We start from the raw sequence: 19,108 nt of genomic DNA, 5'->3' as shown, positions 1-19,108 counted from the left end.
AAAGCATAGCAGAATTGAATTTCACAGCAGTCAACCATGCTAGGAACATGCGTAGCATTGTTCGAATAGCAACAGATTTCCTGGTACAATGTGTAAGATGGGTAAGCATCTACCAAATAGTAAGGCACCAACACCTGTCGCTTTGCACAAACCAACCTTTAATTGATTGGTAAAATTATAAATGAAGAGACAAGTGTAGCAAACAAGCAGAGATTAGAAAAAAACGACCAAAAAACATGGTTTGTTTTTTGAGGCCATGGAATAAATTTGCCAAACAAGGATGCAACAATGGTAAGCATAATTTGTTCAGTTTTGCTAGAACTCATCTAGATGAGATATAATTTGGTCTCATTCACCTTTTATAGCCGTTGGATGTGATGCTATAAGATGCGTGTGTGCTGACGTGGGTTGTATCTGTTCTTGTTTTCAAAGTGAATGAGACCAAATTATGTCTCATCTAGATGAGTTCTAGGTACTCCCTAATTTGTTTCTCGAAGTAGCCCTTTTCACATGATCCATAGTACTGATATATATATATATATATATATATATATATATATATATATATATATATATATATATATATATATAGATGTCATGTCAGACATCAGGATCTCAGTACTTACTTGATTCACTTATACAAGTTTAAGGATCCAAATATGAAACATTCAAGTTTTGGGACCTACAACCTACTTGAACCAAATTGCAACCAAGATGTTGAAATGTCAAGTAGATTGCTCTTAATAAATTGACAATGTGTAGACCCCCGAAGTACGTGATAATTCACTGTGAAAGACACATACCATGGCAAGAGATGTTGAGATAGACTATCCACTTCGACAGATAGGTAAAAAGAAGTGAAATTTGCCATACAGGGATGGAGCAATGGTAAGCATAATTTGGTTCAAGTAGACTTAGATGCAGACAGATTAAAGTAGTGCAGGCAGTTCAGTTCCCTGAATAAAGAAAACTATGGGTGTTTACCTTTTATCACTAACTTCACTGCTGCTACCATACTGGTCTTTTGGTGCAATTTTGTTCCCAAGAGCCTGTCCAGTGGTGACAAACCAGTACCGTATTACCCACCCCACTAGCCACTCAAGGTTAATGGCTATGGTGACACTGAGAAACCTCAGATGAAGAAGAGCGGAAAGTGATGGCACACCGTTTTGTGGCCCTTGCCAAATGGACGTCCCATTAACAGGATGATTGAAGTAGCTACAATCACAAATACAAGCATAAATGTCTTGTGTCGCCAAAGACGGCAGGTACACCACATGAAGAACAAGATTTTAATACTTAGGTGATATCTAGTGGGAACATCTCTGGTGCCAAACGGTCGGCAATATTAATAGGAACAAGAACGACCAGAGAAACAAATATAGTGTCGACAAAGAGACAAAGAAGCTTCTTGGAATAAAATTTGTAGAACGGTTCGTGAACATCATGATGGAGAAAGGGAATGGTAAATCCTGGTCCCAATATCTGCTCAAAAACAAAATACAATACTGGTTATATCCTTGAATCATATGTTGCATACACTACTGATGAGACTACATATCAAATATGATCAATATACCTTCTGAATAGTTCTGGGCAGTCCGGGGCGTAGATTCAAGAAGGTGAGCCCAATAAGACAATGCTAAGCAGTAGAAGCAAAAGATGAAGCAATAAGAAGATTGAGCCTCTGAGACATTGTTGCACCAAACATCTTTGTAGTGCAGATGTCAAGGTGATTTGAGGTTCGTGCTATGCGGGCCAAACAGTAAACACATGCATCCAAACAGCCCAAAAACATCACGCGCGGGCCTGGCTGGGCCTAATGCAGGCTACCAAACGTGTCATTTATTATTACTAGCAAAAGAGCACGAGCGTTGCAACGGAAGAAAAAAAAGCCCGTCTCTCTCTCTCTCCCGCGATGAGAAATCTGATGTTTTTCCGTCTGAGGTTTTTCAGAGGTGTGCATGTATTGCTATCATTGTTTTTCTGAGGTTTTGCGAGGGCTCCGACTACGAGCTAGCCGTCGGCCAGGCGGCAGCTGGCCAAGCGCGGTGGAGGCAGTGCGAAGGGGTGCTCGGGCGTCTCATTCGCTAAAGAGCGTGCATAACGGGCCGGCTCATTCATAAGCGCTGAACGTAAAAAAACTCAGTGGAATTAAAAAGCAGGCGCCTAGACTCGAACTCCCAACATTCAAGGTTAACATCTTTTTGTATAAGATTAACAATTTTAAATATACACTGAACATTTTTTTAATACATGCCGAAGAATTTTGAATAACACATTGAACATTTTTTAGATATATGCTAATTTTTTTTCAAAATACAGAATGAACATTTTGTAGTACACGTTGAAAAATTTCTTGATATACGATGAACAAGTTTCAAATACAACATGAACAATTTTTTAATATACGATGAACATTTTTGTAATACACAAAGGTTATTTTTATAGTGCATGGTCAAGTTTTTTATAATATAATCTGAATATTTTTTTAATATATGACAAACATTTCTTAATACACAGTGAACTTTTTATACTACAAAAAGAAACACAGAGAAAATAAACAGGAAAAAAAGAAAAAGAAAAGAAAAAAAAGCAGAAAAATAGAAAAATAAATCAAAAAAGGAATAAAACCCGGTTAAATAACAAAATGGGAAAAACCCCGGTTCATTCTCGCAAAAAAAGGCCCCAAACAGGGATCCCGCAACGAAGAAGAAACAGGAACGAAGCTGAATCGTGGGCCGGCCCAAGTGGAAGCGACGGGGTTGCTCGCTCTGAGCGAAGCTGCGATTATTTGACGCGAATCGGCGTCATATAGGAACCATCGTGTCAGGCGCCTGTCTAAATGGGCCGGCTCAGCGCGAGGGAGGTCATAGACCACTGCCGCGTTTATTTTCTGTTTTGTTTACTTTTTCCTTTTTATTGATACTTGCAAATATTCTAAATATATATGTTCTAAATGTGGTCGAATTGACAACATAACTTCCAAAACTCATAAATATTCTTTGGCTGCTCCCCTCTTATCGAATCAATAAATTGGGGTGGTTATACTTCCCTCGAAGGCTGTTGCGGTTGCCTACGCTGTTGCGATCCTCGAATGCTAGAAGCAATGGGATGGAAGTCTATGTGCAAAATAGCCGCTTTCTCCCTACAGAAATTAGGGTTCCTTTGCCTCTAGCTGGCGCCACCGCCGTTCCGCCTTGGCCTCCGGTTCCACAATGACAGAGATGGTATTCTTTTAGCATGACTGGGTAGACCAGGCACTCTATTTTCTCACTAAAGTTTAAAGGGATTCTATCCACATTACAGTTATAGCTCGACGACGACGTTGTTCTACATGACCATGCCATTACATCCTTGATAACTAATTTTACAAGATAGTGAATGAAAATTAACAACGAAAATCCGACGCCATGTTTCTGCAGACGGGCCTCTCAGAAGTGAGCCAGGCTGTATACCAGAGTCCACGAAAGCTGCAACCGAGAGAAGAATCTGTTAGTAATCCATGGCACCCAATTTATTCAATGTGCGAATACAAAGACACAAGAATTAAGGAGTTGATTTAATGTTACAAGCTTGTGTTGTTTGTTTGACAGCTCCTACTGAAAAAGCAGAATCACATGATGTCGTGATAGTGCTAGTTTATGTGCCTGTAGCACTTGCCAGTTTGGAGGCAAACTGAAAACATGTCAGAAGAAGACATGTGCATGTGTGGTAGAAATGAGTTCGACGTCGGTGCAACTAGGAGGCATTGATGGAACACACATAATTATGGACGTCGGCTTACCAGGAAAAGAGTGAACGAAGCAAAGAGCCCCTCCTGAAGTAGGGCGGCGTGGCCTCCAAAGTCTTCCTCATCAATCTTCAGCAAGTGTGCATAGTACAAATGAACTATCACGGTGGAAATAGTAAAGAATCTGCAACAGAGAAAACCAAAATATGCCACATGGTCAATTTGGCTGAAAAGAGGTAAATCATTCTGCACTTATCGAATTAAAGTTATCCTAAGACGGCATGCAGATTTCTGAAACTAGGGATCCTGTTACTAAATTCTCTGGCTAACTTGTAACAAACCATACAAGTTATGGTAGTCCTGAATTACTGATACTAAAATACAATCCTAATCCAGTATGGCATGTGCTATAAGCAAACGGGAATGTTAATGGCCATGCGAAACGTCAAGCCATGATTTTGAAGCGTCTGAACATAGAAAATGCTCAGGAGTTCAGCAAAAATCAGCAATCAGGCAATGTCACCGCTCACAACACAATTTTGCACAAGATTTTATTCCCTGCTGAAGAGAGCAGATACATATACTCTTATGGGCTGAAGAAAAAGGACAACTCCTATCTAGATGTCGAAGTTTGCATTTGGTTTGAGGGTGCTAATCTTTCGAAGGAACTCTAGCAAGGTGAACGGAACCAGCTAATCATACATCAGCAGCCCTTTACCAGTTTATTCAGTAATGAACACCTAGAAACTCAGAGCAGTTCATATCCCACTGTGCGGCAATTGTGTTTGTTTGCTAATGGTACAAATGAACTATCATGGTGGAAACTGTAAAAAAATCTGCAACATAGCAAAAGAAATATGCCACATGGTCAAATTGGCTGAAAAGAGGTATATCAGATTTCATTTGTTGAAAGGGTGCTAAATCTATCCTAAGACGATATGCAGATCTTGAAAATGGCACCATGTTACAAAATTCTCCAGCCAACTTGCAATAGACCATCTATGTTATGATAATCCTGAATTCTGATACCAGAAATACAATCATAATCCAGTATGCTATGTAATGTAAGCAAGCACGCATATTCTTGACACACGAGAAATGTAGAGCCATGGTTTTTAAGTGTTTGCATATGGAAAATGCTCATCTGTTCAGCAAAGGTCAGCAAGAGCCATGGTTTTAAGTGTTTGCATATGGAAAATGCTCATCTGTTCAGCAAAGGTCAGCAATCAGGAAATTCATCACTCACAATGCAATTTTGCACCACAAGCAACTACATACTCTCTCATGGACTGAACAAAGGGCAGCTCATATTTGGTTTGAGAATGCTAATCTCTCCAAGGAACTCTAGCAACATGAACAAAACCAGCCAATCATACATCAGCAGCCCTTTGCCAATTTATTCAACTAATGAGCACACAGCAACTAAGAGCAGTTCATATCCCACTGTATATAGGCGGCAATTGTGTTGGTTTACTGACGGCCACGCCAAACAAAGAAGAACAGCTCATGTCACATCTAGTACCAGACAAAGCGAAGAACCACCGTGATGCTCGTCACCGAGCTGGTGACCAGTACTCAGAGACGATACGACTGACCCTCCAGTCCACAGTGCGTCTAACACTCACTTCACCTCCTATGACCTATCGCGGCGATCAATGAACGGCGGAACAAAGCGGCCTTCTGAAATTACGCAGCTAACAGCATCGCTTAGCCTCCTCTACTAACTCATTCATGCGCGACACGCTAGTATTGTGAGTACCACAAGGTGGGAGAGAGATCCTGAATTCAGTGTGAGATGAGATTATGAATTCAGTTAACAGTGAACCTGAATCTACGCCTATGTCTGAAGGGAAAGAGGGAGAGAGGAAGATTGGGGCTTTGAGGAGGGCGGGAGGGAGGGAGGGACTGACAGGGCGATCCAGAAGGCGCCGACGAGGGGGACGGCGCCCCAGAGCAGGCCGCAGGCGAGCCCCACCGCCTGCCGGATCCAGTGCACCGCGTCCAGCAGCTGGTCCTGCAAACCGAAACCCAGGCACCGAACCAATCAGAACCCCACGGAGTCGCTCGGGTACACGCCGGCGGCGGCGGCGGCGGCGGCATGCATACCTTGTCCAAGGACGCGTCGGGGTCGAGGTACCGGGCGAGCCGGGACGGGAGGGCGTGGCCGTTCTGCGCCGCGTGGTGCGGGTGCTTCGCGGCCGCCGCAGCCGCCGCCTTGGACTTCCTCATGCCTCCGGCTCCTCCGCAGCGGCGGTCCTCCACGCGGGCGGCGGCGGTGAGATGGGATCGCTGGTGGGCGTGGGAGAGAGAAAAGACGGAGCTTTGCTCGGTCCGGTCGCCGACGGACTCCTTTTGGCTTCCGCCTTAGCAGGCCGTTGGCGTATTCCAGGACTCCGTTTTTGTTATCCAACAACATCCTTCTCTCACACGTTCCAACTCAACTTCCAACCGAAATCACCATTCTCCCTCAAAAAAGGCTGAAATCACCATTAAAAATTTCCTTTAACTGATTTGATTGAAATAGAAATACCATGCCCGTCCATCGGATCATTTGCCACTTGAAAAAATCGGCATGTTGTACTGTTCTTAACTCAAGTTGATTCAGTGAGTGTGTCTCGTTCCTTTTGTGTTGTCGCCTCCTGTGACTCAAGCATCCCTAGCTTCCCACCCCATCCTTCCGGCTGCATTGAACTCCAGCCACACATCGTCACTGACACCACCTTATTACGGTAACCAGTTGGTAGGGGCCTGCTCTATAGTTTCTATACCCATCGTTGTCAGGCGTTGTCGATGGTCTCGACTCGCTCTTCACCCTCTCGGAGGTTGTTGGTCGACTATGCTTTATAGGAAAATGCAAGCGATGATTCGTTTTACCAAAAAAATTAACAAATTTCATTCCTATATAGCATACACTCTTCATCCCATAATATAGATCGTTTTACAAGCTATGAGGAGTAGTTGTAAAGAAGCAACCTTTTTCTACCGACAAAATGCAAAAGAGGTTGCTAGCAACAAATAATAATCCCAGTAGAAATAAAATATTTTTTTGCATGATAATACATGTCTCATTTATATCACAAGGTTCATAGCACAAGCCACGTATATACCTACCTGTCAAAACTGAAAAAATAACGGTCGCCAGAGGAAAAAAAAATGACAGACCACCTCCACATCCAAGCTCAACGCGTCTCCATCGCTGATATGCAGTTTTGCGGAACTCCAAGGTGACTCACCAAAGACGAAACCATATCGTTGAACGAATCAGACGCGAGCAACACCCCGGACACGCCAGCAAACTCTAGATCTGGCACCCCAATCTTTCAGATGCCGCCGATGCAGACCACAATCTGCATCTGTTCCTGGACTACCTCCCAAGTTTCGCGTCGGCTCTGGAGCAAACACCGTGGCAACGGTGGAGCCTGAGGACACAGGTCTACCACGAGGATGCCGCCGCCGCCGCACCATCCTTACTTGAACAGACTGGATTCCAAATCCATCCCCAACCACAGGACCGATCGCCTCGTTGGAGTAGGATCTAAAGAAACTTTATTCAGTGCCGCCATCGCCACCGCCGAAGCCAAGACGATGAACAACCTAAAAACTAAGCTACTTTGGCCTAAAATTATTCACACGCGTGAATTCGCGCGACCCTCTCACCATTGGCGACCGAGATCGCCGGCGGAGGGGAGCCGCTGGAGGACGGCGGCGGAGGAACTCCCTGGCGATGGGCGATGGTGAGTTCACATTTTCCTTCTAGAGGAAGAAAGAACGATACTCCGCAAAAAAAAGGAAGAAAGAACGATACTCTGAGTAGCAATGGATTACCAGCAACAAAATACAATGATGGGGTAGTATATAAGGAAGAAAAAACAGCTAAGAAATTAAAGACGCCAGCCAGTAGTGGCGAGATGGGATTGGAGGTGTCGCCACAAGCAAAAAATAAACTCAGTTGGATCATCACCGTCACCGTCAATCATTTTTCTTTAGAAAAGTTGTGTGGCTGTCCCCCCACCAAACGTCTATGCACCAAAATCTCCCTGCATCTACCCATCTGCTGGAGAACCAACCACTGCCTAGCTAGCTACAAATTTCTCTTCTCAGTCCATGCCTTAAGGTATTTATTTTCTTGAATTGATGATGTGGGTTGATCTGACAGGGTGTAGCTAGTTACTCCCTCCGTTTCAAAATAGATGACCTTAGGGAGTAGCTGTTTAGTTCGATCTCAAAACCGTGTCAATTTCTGTCCAGTTTTAAGGTTTAAGTTTCATCATTTATCTGACAAATAAAAGCATCGTTTATATGCAAAAGGATTTTATACCGTTGAATTTGTGATTGAAAGAAGTTACCAGGAATGCTAACTTTATATGACATTACTTACACACTATTGATGTAATAGATGACCAATTGAAAAAACTATTCAAAAAATAAATAAAGCGTCACTCTCCTCTGGTGACATGGGGAAACCCTAGCCGCGCCGCCGGGAGGACCGGCCAACATGCTTCTTCTGTGACTACGGGCAACTCTCTGTTGCGGGGTTCGGGGATCTGGGGCCGGTGTTGTTTGTGCCTCGTTCTGGCGGTTCAAGTCAGGGATTTCCCTTATGCTGGCCATGCTGGGTGCCCTGAGGGCCATGTGGAGTAGGAGAGGATTCCCGCATGAGTGTGGACGCCTACCTTGCCCCAGCTGGGTGACAGGGATGGTTGGCTCCCTCTGATCGAATATCCGCCAGCCTTTTTACAAGTGGTCTCTCCTCTCATATATAGTAGTTTCCCGAAAAATCCATCCACCAGGGTCGACTTAGTTCTCCCCTTTCGGGATCGGTTATCGAAGATGGGCATCTTCGTGGCGTCACATCACCTTACCCCAGTCCATGCCATGACCGCCAACCTTAGCTGACTCCGACCGATCTTACCGTCTTAGGCCATATTTTAAGACCAATCGGACAACCCCTCTTGCGTCCGATCAAGCCCACATCGTGCTTGTCCGTACAGAACGGGCTCGAGCGGTCGTGATATGATAGTCATCATAGTGCGCCTCCACACCAAGCGTCGCCGATGTACGGGTCCACCGAGAGTTGGTCCACCACTCTGTGACTTGTGAGGGATGCCTTCGGGGTCCTTGGTCCACGGGGGTTCTCTCATCCATTGAGCCTCCAGGCGGTGGCAACCAGCGCCCATCGTCTGGATATGGTTGTGAACCGTCTCAGACGGGTCCCCGGCCCCCATTCGCTGACAAACCCATAGTCAGTGTCCTCGGTCCTCGCCATCAGCTGGCAGGATCGGTGCTCCGGCGCGTAGAGCGAGACGGCAGGTGGCCCTCTCCGGCGACTTCCCAAGGAGGCGATGTTTTATTTCTGGTCGGTGATCTCAAGTGCTTCTTGTTCCGTGTGGCTACTCCTGTACTCTTGCTTGAGTTTGATTGGGTGGCATTTTTGCTATTCTCTAGGATGCCGATTTCATTTTGACCTGCCTTGTAGGAGGATTTTCTCATCACCTTGTGTCAGTTCGGCCGTTTTGGCTTTATTTATAAATTAAAGCTGGGCGAAAGCCTGTTTCGAAAATAGATGGCCAAGTTGAAAACTCAAACTACAAGGACATCACATAAATGGAACAATTAAAAGACTACTAAATATGCCATAGCGTAATGGTTACACGTGATCCTCACCCGCACTTATTTTGGGACCAACATTTTTCAAGCCTCCATGAATTCAACTGAAAAATGTCACACCAACAGGACGCATGGACACTTAAGTCAGTCATAGACAATTACACATGGTACATTCTATTATTACTTCACTAGAGTAGACTATATGGACGTGAGGTGTTGATTGGCATGGCACGAAGTCAATGATCCAGACTTGCAGGGTACTAGTAGAAATTTAGGATGATGTTATAGGAGTATTATACGTTGGCTCACTGATTGCATTATACAGTTATCAATTCCAGCCGTAGAGCTAGCTAGATCTGTACATTACAGCCTACTCCCCCCGTCCCATAATATAAGAGCGTTTTTGACACTACACTAGTAGTGGCGGAGCTTAGTGGAGACCAACAGGGGCCATGGCCCCCCTTATTTTTTGCATCCATTGAAGAACAAGCTACATCATGAGCCTAATTAGTGTTTAAACTATAAATTAGACCCTCCTTCCCTATTAACTTGGTTCCTTTTGACTAATGGCCCCCTCTTGAATTATTCTCAAGCTCCGCCACTGTACACTAGTGTAAAAAAATGCTCTTATATTATGAGAAGGAGGGAGGAGAGCGGCGATAGCGTGGACGAGCGCGTTTGATCCCGATACGTGGACCAATGAAACAAGTTGTTCGTGGTGGGGACATAGTGTAGGGCGGTATGTACACAGACGTAAATAAGCACGTACGGTGATTGAATGCGTAACATGGCCCACGGCATCCGTCCGCTGATAACGGGCATCCTATAACGTGTTCGGTTGGTACAGATAGATGCATGCGGTACAGGTTTTGTACATGGCAACGTTTTCCGTCGACATGACGACGTGCACTATGACGGGGAAGATATCTGCAACCGTTGGAGCAACCCCAGTATGCCACACCACCGCTCCGAAAGCTTGAACAAGCAAGAAAACCAACCGGGGACCGAAAAAACCAACTAGCTTGCAAGGAGGTGACGCCGCTGCAATTCCATCCATCACGAGCCGAGCGGTTTAGCTACACTCTTACAACACGAGCCTCTGGTGGTGCTGACAAGAAGATGTATTGGAGCTTGCTTAGATGTATAGATCCGGCTAAGAGAACAATGATATTCCCTGATAAACAAGTTAGATCTATGACGGCAGCCGATGTAGAGTTAATTGCAGGCATAAAATCTGGTCCTAAGCCGATCCTAACAGTGGATAAATCCGATTGACTAGAGCTGCTTTGGAAAGTTCAACATCTGATTATAGTGTTCCACGCACGGATTCGGGCTCAATTACAGATAAAAGAACTCGTTCATGTAATCGCTAGCATAGATCAGCTTTTCGCCCATGTTTTTGATTGATCTACGTGCATCGATGCATGCATGGTGCTTTGTGTACTTTTGGCTGCTCCTACTCATTTCGTTGTGCATGTGACCTGATACTTTGTTTTCTTCATGGCACGATCAGGTGTTCTTTTTGGAGTGGATGGATTTCGGAGAAGCCAACGTCAAGGACAACGTTTGGCCATGGTTGTCAGCGTACACAACAGATGAGATGAGAGAATTATTCAAGTTAGCAAGAAGAATTTCAAGGCAAGAAGAATTTTCAATTATGTTCTCAATTCAAAATTTGGATGCAGTTTTGTTAGTACAAGGAAGCATGTGCATTATTACCACTCCTTATTAGATTAACTTCTTTTCTCTGGCAACATGCACAGACAAAAACCATTGCCTCTTATATGGCCATTCAGTAGGAACTGCATCCAGCGCTGCGTCAGGACAGTACACATTCAGTTGCTGCCGTCAGGATTGCTACCAAAGAATTTATCAGCACTGCAGTGTGCTCAAGCAATCGTGATGCAGTGCAGCATTTTGCCATCAACCACAAGCCACCTCGAGAGACTCTGTCACATGAATACCTTTAGAGATGCTCCCATCTTGTGCTCCAGATTTTCAGCAAACTTGACAATGGCTCCACCTCTCCGTACTCTGAATTCATGGGCATGCTCCTAGCTGCAGAGCAAGAGCAGTCAAAAACGACTGTCCAATCCTCAAAAAAAAAAAAACGACTGTCCACAAATCAAACACGCCTGCAGCAACAATTGTTGTCCCTGTCATGACTTCTGAAGGTTATATCTTTGTTGGCCATTATATAATTCAACTTCTGTTGGCAAAAATTATTTGCATAAGTTACAAACGTTGAATATCCGGCTTTATTAATATTAACCTGAATTGCGCATGATGCAATCTAAACAAATGGTGACCGCCTAAGTTGATTGGCAGAAGCACGTCAAAGGAAACTGATATGCACTCCACATGCTGCATCAAGCTCCATGCCAAGCTCCTCTACAGCATTGAACATCACACGTATGTGCAAATACCTCCACCTTCTAAGAAATCGTGATCTGCATTTGTGTTATCTAACTATAGTAGCTGCTGCATTATGACCAGCTCTCCAGATGCAAATGCCCACATCACAAACACTGGAGATTTTTGTTTTTTGAAACTGTCATCGGGGGGGGGGGGGGGGGGGGGAGGGTGAGGTCCAAAATGATCCCCTTAAGTACATCAATGGGAGGGGTATCAACATTCCTAAAAGTTTTAGCATTACGAGCATCCCAAATCTTCCAAGTGATAAGGAACACCATGATAGGCCAAATGGACTCGGGGAGTCCTACATGAGTAGGGGAAGTCCAAAGCGCTGCAATGGGGGAAGAGCAAGGGAGAAAACCAATGGCATCCGAAATGGAGCGAGCTGCCGGGCAGTTGAAGAGATGAGAACGGTCCTCTGGCGCGACCCCACATCGAGGGCAGGATGGTGAGTCGATGATCGTCTTGCCGTGAAGGTTGGCCCTGATGTTTAGCCTGTCGATGTAGAAGAGCCAGCCGAAGACCCGCTCACCCGCACAAGGTTGGACTGTGCACATTCACTTGTCTAGTTTTCTGGTATTCATTCGCTTTCCAAACAGCACCTAATTTCCGTGCCTTTTTTATTCCAGCCCCTGATAACATAATACTTCCTCTTTTTTTTCAGACCACGTGTATCCAGAAAATTCAGACAATACAAAAACACCTGATGCCACACTGCCTGCACCTTCAAAAAGAACTTTGGTCCCGGACGAGGCCTCAGAGACAATGGCATGGCAGGAGCATGCCGAGTTCTTGATATGAAGGACAACAAACTGTATCCACAGGGAACTCCGCGCTGGAGGAAAATCATGGGCCCAACTTTTGAGGTACAAACCATAGTGTGGCCTTCTCCATCTTCAGATTCCATACATGAATTATGCTCATGTGTAAGACATGCCCATTCCTTAAATTTGATTTTGGTTTACTGTCTGCTGATGGTTCCTGCAGGATGAAGTCCTTTATCAAAAACAAGCTGCCTAAGTGGGAGAGGATCAAATGGATGTTCCATCAGAAAAAACTGAAATTCAACCTGGAAGAATGCAAGAAGGTAAGTCAAACAACTGATACTCCCTCCGTCCGAAAATACTTGTCATCAAAATGGACAAAATTGGGTGTATCTAGAACTAAAATACATCTAGATGCATCCCTTTTTATTCATTTTGATGACAAGTATTTCCGGACGGAGGGAGTACTAAAAATGCATGCTTATTTATTTCTACCATGCATTTAGCAGATCAGTAAAAATGTGGATCTAATTCTGTCTGAAAATCTTGTCCCTTTTCCAGCCACCAGTTTATGATTCCACCAGTTGTCGACAAATGATGGTGTGCTTACGAGGTCGACATCACTGCAAAAACTCTATACATAATAGACCCCATGCTAGCATACTCACCAAGGAGTACAATAGAGAAGAAACACAAAGACACAAGCCTGCGCATTCTACGCGTCTTCTTTCAGTGCCTTCATGAGTGTTATCCAGATTGGGCATTTTGCTACTTCCCCAAGGACTTTAGAAGTATGACAATGCCTGGCATCAGAACTGCACCATGTAAGTTGCCCAAAACAGAACTTATGAACCTCAAAATTTTGATACATTCATCTGTGTGCAAAGAACTGATGATTTAGTACCTACTAAAAATATTCAGTTCTGAGCATGCTACTCTACTCCTACATCAGAGAGTTCGATAGTCTGAAGCTGATAACACTGCCAAGTGCCAACCCCAGTAAGTTGGCAAACCTTTTCATTACTATTGAGATCACAAACATACGGTTACTAATAGACATGCTCCCTGCAGGGTTTGATTTCATACCTAAGATCCAGATGGCGTACGAGATATGAAAGGCAACAAGGCCGACTTCCTATTATATGTATGATAAGCGACACTTGTAGAAGCGGTCGCTGGCGAACTGGCCACGCAGTCCGGGCAATGGATTGAAGGCAGGGCCACCGGATCTGCATCTTGGTTGGCGTTCGCCATGAACTGCAACTAGGGTTCCTCGCTCGATTTGGGGGGAGTGAGTAAACATGGCTGTGCGGGATAGCGAAATCCTCCGTTTCCTACCATCTAATTCTGTCGAGTAAACATGGCTGTGCAGGAGTACGTAATAACTGTCCTTGGTGGTACCATCAAACGGGGCTGCCGCTCGTAAACGGCGAGACTAACGTCACTTAATTGCTCCGTCACAACCCAAACGTCCGTCCAGTGACGACCTCGGTATATACGCTCCCATTGGATAGGCTTTACTACTGCATACAGCTGCTCTACCACGTACGGCCCACATCCCGATAAGTATTCAACGATTCACGATACCAGGAGCGTGCGCGCTCGTCCGCGCCCAGCAATATTCGAAGGAGGGAGTAACTAACAAACCCTCTGTATACATACACATATAGTATGAAATACATATATAGGAGTAAAATAGATCCTTGGGGACCTTGGTGCATGCGTGGGCCCACACGGCAGCGTCTCCGAGGGATTACGTGGCGCATAGAGATGGTCTAATCCACAAAACAAATAAATCCTTATCTCAACAGGGATAGCCTCCCCTACCATGGCATAGCTACTCCATCCACCTCCGATCCTCTCACCGGCCATCATAATCCGTGGGAAAGCATCTCCATCCCCATCATCTTATCCCCATTTGCCATATTTAATAGTGATGCTAAATGTAGCTCAGACCAAAATTTATTATATGCCGGTAGACACAAGATTTAATTCCCAGTGCGTGCTTGTTAGAACCAATATCATTAAAAAATGTTTTTTTTTTTGCGGGTAAGAAAAAAAATGAAATTTCAGCACGCCCGACCCCTGTCAATAATATGAGAAAGGAAGAGTTTCTTTCCGAGGGTAGAAGGAAAGATTTGGCAAAGAACTAGCTTGCTCTAGTTTATCACCCACTTTTGCAGCAAAATCGTCGTTGATATTATGACATAAATAGTCAGAGACATATACTGTATTTAATACTCACTGGTAGAAAAAGAGGCTTCCGTCCAGCCCCATTAGTCGCGAAACTGTAGGAACCGCGACTAATGAAGTCTTTAGTCGCGGTTCGGCAGACGAACCGCGACCAAAGGCCTGGGCCCAGGGCGCTCCGTGGCCAGCTGGTGCACGTGAGGGGCTTTAGTCGCGGTTGGCCAGGCCAACCGCGACTAAAGGTGCCCAAAGGCCTTTAGTCGCGGTTGGCCAGGCCAACCGCGACTAAAGCTCCTCCCCTATATATACCAGTTCAGCACGCTCACTTAGCCATTTGGTGCCACTTCTCTTCACAAGCTTCACAAGGGGGTGTAGGTTTGCTTTTGGTTCCTCTTATGCACACAAGGTGTTTGATGAAATGCCCTAAGAGGGTGAAACAAACATGATATGAAGTGTTGGAGCCACACTTGAGGTTCCTCATTTATTTTTTCCTCCTCGATCGCGGTTAGCAACTTGAACCTTTCATGCATGTGTGTCATTGATAAAATATGCATGTGTGCAGTTCATTGTTTAATTTATATTGTTTGTAGCTAGTTAGTTTAACAAATGCATGATGGTTAATTATATATTTTATATTATAATAATGCAGATGAATCGGCAATGGATGTACGGTAACCGACTCTCCGGTGAGTTCACTACGGGTTTGAAAGATTTCCTCGTAGTGGCTAATGCGAACAAGCAGGGGGGTTTTGTTATCTGTCCATGTGTTATCTGTAAGAATCAGAAGGGTTACTCTTCCTCAAGAGATGTTCACATGCATCTGCTTCGGCACGGTTTCATGCCAAGCTATAATTGTTGGACCAAGCATGGAGAAAGAGGGGTTATAATGGAAGAAGATGAAGAAGGGGATGATTTCATCGATGAAAGCTATCTTGCTCATTTCGGTGATACTTTCATGGAGGATGCTAAAGGTGAAGGGGAAGGTGAAGAAGAGGCACGTGATGATCCCGTTGATGATCTTGGTCGGACCATTGCTGATGCACGGAGACGCTGCGAAACTGAAAAGGAGAGGGAGAATTTGGATCGCATGTTAGAGGATCACAGAAAGGCGCTGTACCCCGGATGCGATGATGGTCTGAAAAAGCTGGGCTGCACACTGGATTTGCTGAAATGGAAGGCAGAGGCAGGTGTAGCTGACTCGGCATTTGAAAACTTGCTGAAAATGTTGAAGAATATGTTTCCAAAGGATAACGAGTTGCCCGCCAGTACGTACGAAGCAAAGAAGGTTGTCTGCCCTCTAGGTTTAGAGGTTCTGAAGATACATGCATGCATCAACGACTGCATCCTCTACCGCAGTGAATACGAGAATTTGAATGAATGCCCGGTATGCACTGCATTGCGTTATAAGATCAGAGGCGATGACCCTGGTGACGATGTTGAGGGCCAGAAACCCAGGAAGAGGGTTCCCGCCAAGGTGATGTGGTATGCTCCTATAATACCACGGTTGAAACGTCTGTTCAGGAACAAAGAGCATGCCAAGTTGTTGCGATGGCACAAAGAGGACCGTAAGTCGGACGGGGAGTTGAGACACACCGCAGATGGAACGCAATGGAGAAAGATCGACAGATGGTTCAAAGATTTTGCAGCTGACGCAAGGAACATAAGATTTGCTCTAAGTACGGATGGCATGAATCCTTTTGGCGAGCAGAGCTCCAGCCATAGCACCTGGCCCGTGACTCTATGCATCTACAACCTTCCTCCTTGGTTGTGCATGAAGCGGAAGTTCATTATGATGCCAGTGCTCATCCAAGGTCCGAAGCAACCCGGCAACGACATCGATGTGTACCTAAGGCCATTAGTTGATGAACTTTTACAGCTGTGGGGTGGTGTCCGTGTGTGGGATGAGCACAAACAAGAGGAATTTGACCTACGAGCGTTGCTTTTCGTAACCATCAACGATTGGCCTGCTCTTAGTAACCTTTCGGGACTGTCAAATAAGGGATACAATGCATGCACGCACTGCTTACATGAGACTGAAAGTGTACATTTGCCAAATTGTAAGAAGAACGTGTACCTTGGGCATCGTCGATTTCTTCCGAAAATTCATCCAGTAAGAAAGAAAGGCAAGCATTACAACGGCAAGGCAGATCACCGGCCGAAGCCTGCGGAACGCACTGGTGCTGAGGTATTTGATATGGTCAAGGATTTGAAAGTCATCTTTGGAAAGGGTCCTGGCGGACAATCAGTTCCGAAGGGAGCTGACGGGCACGCAGCCATGTGGAAGAAGAAATCTATATTCTGGGAGCTAGAATATTGGAAAGTCCTAGATGTCCGCTCTGCAATCGACGTGATGCACGTTACGAAGAATATTTGCGTGAACCTCCTAAGCTTCTTGGGCGTGTATGGGAAGACAAATGATACAAAGGAAGCACGACAGGACCAGCAACGTTTGAAAGACCCTGATGACCGGCATCCGGAATGGTTTCAAGGTCGTGCCAGCTACGCTCTGACCAAAGAAGAGAAGGTCATCTTTTTTGAATGCCTGAGCAGTATGAAGGTCCCGTCTGGATTCTCGTCCAATATAAAGGGAATAATAAACATGGCGGAGAAAAAGTTCCAAAACCTGAAGTCTCACGACTGCCACGTGATTATGACGCAATTGCTTCCGATTGCTTTGAGGGGGCTCCTGCCAGAAAATGTTCGAGTAGCCATTGTGAAGCTATGTGCATTCCTCAATGCAATCTCTCAGAAGGTAATCAATCCAGAAGTTCTACCACGGTTACAGAACGATGTGATCCAATGTCTTGTCAGTTTCGAGTTGGTGTTCCCGCCATCCTTCTTCAATATTATGACGCACCTCCTGGTTCACCTAGTCGAAGAGATTTTCGTTCTCGGTCCTGTATTTCTACACAATATGTTCCCCTTCGAGAGGTTCATGGGAGTATTAAAGAAATATGTTCGTAACCGTGCTAGGCCAGAAGGAAGCATCGCCAAGGGCTATGTAAATGAGGAGGTAATTGAGTTTTGTGTTGACTTTGTTCCTGACCTTAAGCCGATTGGTCTTCCTCGATCGCGGCACGAGGGGAGACTAAGTGGAAAAGGCACGATCGGAAGGAAATCAACGATATGTATGGACGGCCATTCTCTGACTGAAGCACACCACACTGTACTGACCAATTCCAGCTTGGTGGCTCCGTACTTTGAGAAACACAAGAATATTTTACGCTCGGACAACCCGGGGAAGCCTGAATCCTGGATTAGGAAGGCCCACATGGAGACTTTCGGCAGTTGGTTGAGAAAACATTTAATGAATGACAATGATGTTGTAGATCAGCTGTACATGTTGGCCAAGACACCATCTTCGACTATAACGACTTTCCAAGGGTACGAGATAAATGGGAATACATTTTACACGATCGCCCAAGATAAAAAGAGCACCAACCAAAACAGTGGTGTCCGCTTTGATGCAGCAACCGAGAATGGGCAAAAGGTCACATATTATGGTTACATAGAGGAGATATGGGAACTTGACTATGGACCCTCCTTTAAGGTCCCTTTGTTCCGGTGCAAATGGTTCAAGCTAACAGGAGGTGGGGTAAAGGTGGACCAGCAATACGGAATGACAATGGTGGATTTCAACAATCTTGGTTACCTTGACGAACCATTCGTCCTAGCGAAAGATGTCGCTCAGGTTTTCTATGTGAAGGACATGAGTAGCAAACCGAGGAAACGGAAAGATAAGAAAACGATCAGTGCATCATGCGATGATCCAAAGCGCCACGGTGGTGGTGGTGGCGGTGGCGGCGGTGGTGGTGGTGGTGGTGGTGGCGGTTCACCTACACCTCCGTCACGTCAGCCGACGCCGCCCCCCAGTCCACAACGTCCGGCGGGTGATCAGCCGCCGCCCCCCAGTCCTCGTCCGGCGGGTGATCAGACGCCGCCCCCCAATCCACCTCCGGCAAAGAAGCAGAAGCAGTCCTGGATTATTAACCCGGACCCTTATGTACCTAAGACCACAAAGGTACCGGAGCCATCACTGAAGCCTCTCCCCACAAGGTCTTGGGAACGTAGTGCCGAGGAAGTCGACGCGGCCGCGGCTGCTGATTTGGAGAAATGGAAGGCGGACTGCAAGAAGAAAACAGAGCCCGAGCCCAAGCCAGTATTTTCTGATGAGCAAAAGAAGTGGGCTAAGTCATTTTTGAGCACACCGTCCCAAGCCGCGAAGAATCTGCCTAACGACTATGCACGTGAACTTCGCAGGCAGGCACTCATGTTCAAGGAGAACAAAGAGCGGGAGAAGGCCGAAAGTAAAAAAAGCGGGAAACAAGTTGCCCAGCTCGGGGAACAAAGTAAACAATCGATTGCCCCGCTTATAGTGGAAGCCTTCTGTCCGGATGCC

General features: G+C 45.5%; 1 protein-coding gene across 1 annotated transcript; it reads right to left on the bottom strand.

The window, feature by feature from the left end:
* Positions 1-3,231: 3,231 nt before the first annotated feature.
* On the bottom strand, positions 3,232-6,119 carry LOC123072840 (respirasome Complex Assembly Factor 1). Its single transcript, XM_044496505.1, has 4 exons — positions 5,840-6,119; positions 5,644-5,747; positions 3,788-3,917; positions 3,232-3,473 (listed from the first exon to the last, which is right to left on the bottom strand). Exons 1-4 carry the CDS (start codon positions 5,960-5,962, stop codon positions 3,435-3,437), a joined length of 396 nt encoding a protein of 131 aa, XP_044352440.1. The 5' UTR covers positions 5,963-6,119; the 3' UTR covers positions 3,232-3,434.
* Between the last annotated feature and the right edge of the window lie 12,989 nt (positions 6,120-19,108).

This window comes from Triticum aestivum, chromosome 3B (assembly GCF_018294505.1).
Source record: "Triticum aestivum cultivar Chinese Spring chromosome 3B, IWGSC CS RefSeq v2.1, whole genome shotgun sequence".
In the NCBI taxonomy this organism is placed as follows: Eukaryota; Viridiplantae; Streptophyta; class Magnoliopsida; order Poales; family Poaceae; genus Triticum; species Triticum aestivum.
This window is presented reverse-complemented; position numbering and strand designations above follow the sequence as displayed.

Excerpts from the sequence above, each read along its gene's own strand:
- LOC123072840 (XM_044496505.1), bottom strand. The coding sequence starts at position 5,962 with ATGAGGAAGTCCAAGGCGGCGGCTGCGGCGGCCGCGAAGCACCCGCAC. Across the intron at positions 5,748-5,839 it reads CCGACGCGTCCTTGGACAAG|GACCAGCTGCTGGACGCGGT; the intron begins GTATGCATGCCG and ends TTCGGTTTGCAG. Across the intron at positions 3,474-3,787 it reads CTTCGTTCACTCTTTTCCTG|CTTTCGTGGACTCTGGTATA; the intron begins GTAAGCCGACGT and ends TCTCGGTTGCAG.